Source organism: Cryptomeria japonica, chromosome 3, assembly GCF_030272615.1.
Source record: "Cryptomeria japonica chromosome 3, Sugi_1.0, whole genome shotgun sequence".
In the NCBI taxonomy this organism is placed as follows: Eukaryota; Viridiplantae; Streptophyta; class Pinopsida; order Cupressales; family Cupressaceae; genus Cryptomeria; species Cryptomeria japonica.
Window position 1 is genome coordinate 887,499,620 of NC_081407.1, and position 6,030 is coordinate 887,505,649.

The following is a 6,030-nucleotide window of genomic DNA, read 5'->3' on the forward strand; positions in this document are numbered from 1 at the left end:
CAACCCACTATAGCTATGGCAAAAATAAAAGATTGCAGACACTTAAACAGTCACGAGCACTATTGCGGTGACTTTGAAGTCGCCGCCCAAGACTAAATGCCTTGCACTCAGTTTTTTCTTAAATTCCACCCTTCACAAAACTTTAGAAAAGAAAGTGTATAAGCCTCCAACCCACTAACGTCTATTTCTATGTTTGACAGTTTTTTATCATTTTGCCTTGAAACTTCTCAATTTGACTGTTGAAAAAACAAATAGATGATTTTGTGAGATTTAAGTACACCTAATCTCTTGAGTTTTGCTATAAGAACTTGCATCCTCATTAGTTTCAGGCATCTCAATCTTCTTCCATATGTATTTCTTCAGAGGAAGAAAAAACTCTGAAATCATGGGGCTAAGGAATTCTCTGTCGCCAACTGTAATGCTTATATTGAGGATGTTGATCATTTGCTTTTGCTTCAACAGTCTGAATGCCAATGCTGGGTACCATACTAAGTTCATGTTGAAGGAGAAGGTGACCCATTTGGAGTTTTATATGCATGATACTCCTATGGGGAAGAATGTAACAGCAGTTCAAGTGGCACCAGAGAAGCCTTTGAACTTTTCTGCTGGGAGTTCCTTTTTTGGCCCAGTGTATGTTATTGATGATGCCCTAACTAAGAGCCCTCACCCCAATTCAAGATTGTTGGGGAGAGCCCAGGGAATGTATGTAATGTCATCAATGGGAGAAGTGAGCCTGCTCATGGCTCTCACTTATTCTATAGACAGTGGGAGGTACAAGGGCAGCTCTCTGAGCGTTGTGGGGAAGAACATGGTGTTGAGAGAACAGAGGGAGCTGCCAATTGTGGGAGGAAGTGGGCACTTCAGGATGGCCAGAGGTTATGCATTTGCTCACACTATTTCAGTTCAAGGGCCTAATGCTGTTATTGGGTACAATGTCACCGTCTTCCATTATGGGAAATAGGTGTGCCCAAAACACACCCCTGTTATTTGTCATGTATCTCCTAGGAGGAAATTGTTATAAGGGCATGATCCATATTTGGCAACATTGAAATTGTCTCTGCTTCTTCACATTTTACTGGGACAGGGAGTTACTCCCTCTCAACAGTCTAGGGTGGGCTGCAGACAATAAATAGCATTAAGAATTGTACTCTCTTTGAAGAATCACTTAATGCTTAATCTAAACACAATTTTCCTGTTAATGGGCATTGCCATAACTATTGTTTTATTGTCTTAAATTCCAATGGGTTAGAGGTCAATCTAACCAAATGCATGCATTCTGTTTTTCTTTGGGTAAATGTTTTTGGTCAGGAGTTATGAATCGGTGAGGTTACAAATGGGAGATCTCATTCTCATTTAAACAATCATCAATAGCATCTCAGTGGGGTTTGAGCCTTAATGGCAAGAACAACAAGGCTGCAACTCAACTATCACAACATGCCAATGCCAACAATGCATGTACAATGTTAAATATAATTTGTTTTTATAATTTTTTTTATTTTTAAGATTTTAATACTATATTTTTTCAGGGGACCTTTATGAACCATCATCAAAATTAATAATATTTTTTTTTAAGCGTTTAAAATAAGATAAAGGGATCACTTAACCAGGGAATAAAAAATGTGTTTCTGTTGTTTGGACAGAATCAGATCTTTCCATGGCTATGCTGGTTCAGAAAAAGATTGTGAACATTTGTGAAAAACTAGAGTCAGTTTTGCCCATTTCAAAGGATGCAGAAACTGATTGTTGGGCATGGTTCAAATAGTGATGTCAACCAATCTACAAGCTCAATTCAATTCAGAGTTCTTTGGACATTTAAAACAATAAAAAGAACATGTTTGGAAAACAAGAATTTTTTTGGGATCAATATAAAGCATCAAAGTTTAGAGTTCTATTAGCTTTCTTCTATAGTTAATTTTATCAAATCTGGATGCCTATTGTGAAGTTTTGAACGCGTCATCATTCAGAAGATTTCTGTTTAGATTATAGTAAAGTGGCAGAAACGAAGCAGACGCTGGAGGAGACATTCAATGTTGTTTACATGAAAATGAGGCATAATATTCAAAGAAGCATGACGTTTTTTCTATGGTTTAATGGAAGTTTGCAGTAAAGGCATAAGCACAACAAAGGGCAATTTATTATTTTCTTTGATACTTTGTGGAAGTGACGAGTTTTGGCAATTTTTTGTGTTTTAGATGAACATAAATGTTTTTATATGTTTTGGTTGTTTGAAGAAAGTATAGGAAGAGAATAATTATAATGGTTGTCTAATGATTCTTTTAGAGTCATTAAGGTTATATTTGATAATTGAGATCTAAGTGGTCGTGAGGATATCTATCATCTCAAGCTAGCTTCTCACTCACGGATGATCCATTGCATGAGAAACAATAATAGTTTTATTGTTTGGATTTCTTCATGGAGAAAGGTGGGGATAGCAGTTGTTTTCACTCGTAGATAATTGAGTTTGTTTGAGTTTGCCTCAATCTATAACAGTTGTTTTGGCTTGCAAATAATTAAGTTTGTCTTGATCTACATAGCAGTTGTTTTAGTTTGCAGATAATTGAGTTTGTCTCAGTCTGTAGACATGGTAAGTGATACCAATGGATCATTGAGTTTGTCTTGGTTCATAGGTTAGCAAATGTGTTACTATGGATGATGAATTTGTCTCAATTCATAGTAGGAGTGGCATGCTTGTGGATAATGGAGTATGTCTCAATTCACAAGTGTTGCTGGATAATCAGGATATTTGCCTAAACAAAAAAGTTTAGGTTGATATCGATGCAGAGTTGGAACATTTGCTCAGACAAGAGGAGTTTGGTTCAATGCAATGCAAAGCTGGATAATCAAGCCATTTGCCTAGACTAAGAAGTTTAGGTTAATGATGATACAATTATTTTCATAGTTTTTTTTTTTTCTATAATGTAAACCTTAAGGGGAGGTTGTTAGGAAATAAGGTTTAAATTTAATAAATCATGTTATGTTAGTTGGTTAGGAAGTTCATTCTTGTAAATTAGCTTTGCAACCATTTGAAAAGCATTGTGATATGAATCTATTGAATATCAAATTCAATCTATCATTTTTCTATGCAATGATTTGATCTTTAGTTTCAATATGCTCACCATTCTAACATTTTGGTACAACATTGCTCATTTGTATAAAACAGTCTTACGCATGGCATAATACCCATACTTAGATTCATAGATTAGCACCATATGCATTTGACACCTAGTTTTGCATAGACCACATGTTTATGCCAACTAACACACCATATAAGTTTTTCACTTGGCAATATATGAGTTCAACCCCTATCACTCCTATCCATATCGAAAGCATACCACATATGTATGACATCTAATAGTATAATGTTGAAGATCTAATGGTATCTTTATATAAATAGTTGTTCTATACAAGGTAAATCTTTATATAAATTGTTATATACAAGGTATAAGTAGGAAGGTTCATATTAGCAAATATGTTGCATACATAACATTGTATAGATCTTCATTCCTACAACACAAATATGTTACAAATTCTTCCTCTCATCTTGAATGAGTATTTGTTTAATGCTAAGATAAAGTTTTTTTTATGTATATTCTATAAATTTTGTAGGTTAATAGATTAATTTGAAAAAAAAAAACTTGTACCCTCTTGATGTTTGATTTGATTTGTTATTTAATTTCGTGTTCATCCAAATGTGCTCACAATACTAGCTATAGTATCACACTCGTAGTTCAACATCTAAGAATATTTGCACACACTAACAGTAGAATAGAATGATAGACAAATAGTAGTAGACATGCAAACACTAGTATGGCCCTAGAAATGCAATGCCAAGAATTTTTAAACATTTCCACAATTTCATGATTTATCTTGAACCAGTGCTAGTACATTTTGAACAAACAACTTTAACACTTCATCACAAGCCTTTTAGGGTACAAGTTAGTCTTGGTATTCTAGTAATAAAGTGTAAAACTGACATCATCACACTGGATAATTGGATTCAATGATATGAATCACACTTCTTCAATAATTTAAGCAACATTGAGAAGATTTCATTCACAATGTTAGAAACCATTGTCACAACTTATATCATTGGTGGCATCCAACCAATGTGCAACATGATTAACAATGTATGATCCTTATCAAACCTTGAAATACCTCCATCATTGTTTTTGTAGAATAGATATTAAACTCTAAGACACTATGAGGATACGTATATACGACGTTTTAATAACTACATCAAAGATTAGATCAAACTATGAAATCCTACACCACCAAGAAGTTCCACAAGTACTCTACATGTTGTATGGAAAATTTGTTACGATTTAGGTTCTATCTACCTTGTAAATCCTTTGTCATTTTACATGTTTCTAACATTCTTGGAAAGTCTATTTAGGCACTTGGATGTTATTACAAATTAATTTATATATTTAATTCCACCTATTGTTTGTAATACATTCATAAGGAGTCCATCGACTAATAAATATGACTTAAGGAGATAATTTTAATTAATTAATTTTTACTTCCAAGTGTAGTGGCTGCCAAAGAGTGGAGGATGACCCTTGAATTCTACACATGTCTCTTGGCATTCCCTAGTGAAGGTTGTAGACACCCCAAATTTGACCACCTAAATGAATTAAATAATATTTTATTTAATTAATTTTCAAGCTCTTCCATCCTATATTTAATTAAATTATATTTAGTTAATTATGTGCTTTCTATAATTGATAAATGTGCAATTAATTAAATTTTGTCTATTCTCTCTAATAGATTAATAAAATTAAAATCAACCTTAGCCCTATCCACATCAATTCTTTTAATCCTACATTAGTTAATCAATCTGCGATTAATTAACTAATTCCTCTTCTAATCTTCATTAACATTTTACTCAATTTTAAATTCGCCCAAATCCCCAAACTTGTCTAGTCATGTGACATGTGTCCTCTAAGCCCTCATAAATGCTTGCATGCACATGTTGGTGTGAATAAGGTTTTGTGCATAGTAAAGGTCTTGTACCTAGCTAGTCCCAGTGTGGACTTATTCACATTACTTAAATTTACTTAAGTCCTCGGTGGCATTCTAGAAGTCTTAATTTCTAAAATAAGATCTCATCACATCTTATATTTATTTAATACTTGTTACCTAAGTCATTTAATATTTATTTTGTCAATTTTCTCATGTCACAAGATTAGAACACATGTCATGTTCTTGCCTAATCTTGATGTAATCAAGGTTGAAGGGTCCAAAATAGATTATCAAACCTTGCAGTGAAATTATACACAAACACAACAAAAAATTGGATGTGAATAAAATTATGAGTTTTATTAATTAATGCAAAAATCTTACATGCCAACAAGCCCTCACATGCTCATTACATTGGGCCCATTTACCCCACATGCTGGTGCACAAGTCGCCATGAGCTTATTACAAAGAAAATATTGAAACATAAGTTTTCTAAATCTAACTTCCCCTAACTATTGGAATCCTAGAACACTAAGAAGGGGGGTGAATCAATGTTCTACCGAAATGATCAATTTTAACCTTATTAAAACATGCATTCACCAACCGGTATATCGATACATATAGAATTGAAAGAAGTAAAGCAACCAATAAGCCAATCACACAAATGAATACCATAACACAGATAATTATACGTGGAAAACCTCAAAGAGCAGAAACCACGGTGGGATTTGTGACCCACAATATTAATCCACTGACCATTTGAAGAGATATTACAAAATATAGGGGCCTGCACTTGCAGGAAGGCTTATAGCCTAGAGCACATTGCTCAATCACAAAAGAAGCCTCACTTACTATATACAAATCCAGACTACAATCTGGAGAAATGATTGAATTGCAATGATAACATCTTCTATGCATGAATACAGTTCCGGTTAAGCTCTGTCTGTTCCGGTCTGAAACCCTAAACCCTTACCGAAATACCCTCTTACATAAATATCCTCACATACATGATCTCTCTCATATATTTTGCATCTCCATTACATTCCATAACCTTACATATCCATATCCTTT

General features: G+C 33.9%; 1 protein-coding gene across 1 annotated transcript; it reads left to right on the forward strand.

Moving 5' to 3' along the window:
* The first annotated feature begins 302 nt into the window (after window positions 1–302).
* LOC131070771 (dirigent protein 23) lies at window positions 303–1,208 on the forward strand. Its single transcript, XM_058006414.2, has one exon. The coding sequence runs from the start codon at window positions 350–352 to the stop codon at window positions 959–961; it is 612 nt and encodes a 203-aa protein (XP_057862397.1). The 5' UTR covers window positions 303–349; the 3' UTR covers window positions 962–1,208.
* The last annotated feature ends 4,822 nt before the right edge of the window (window positions 1,209–6,030 follow it).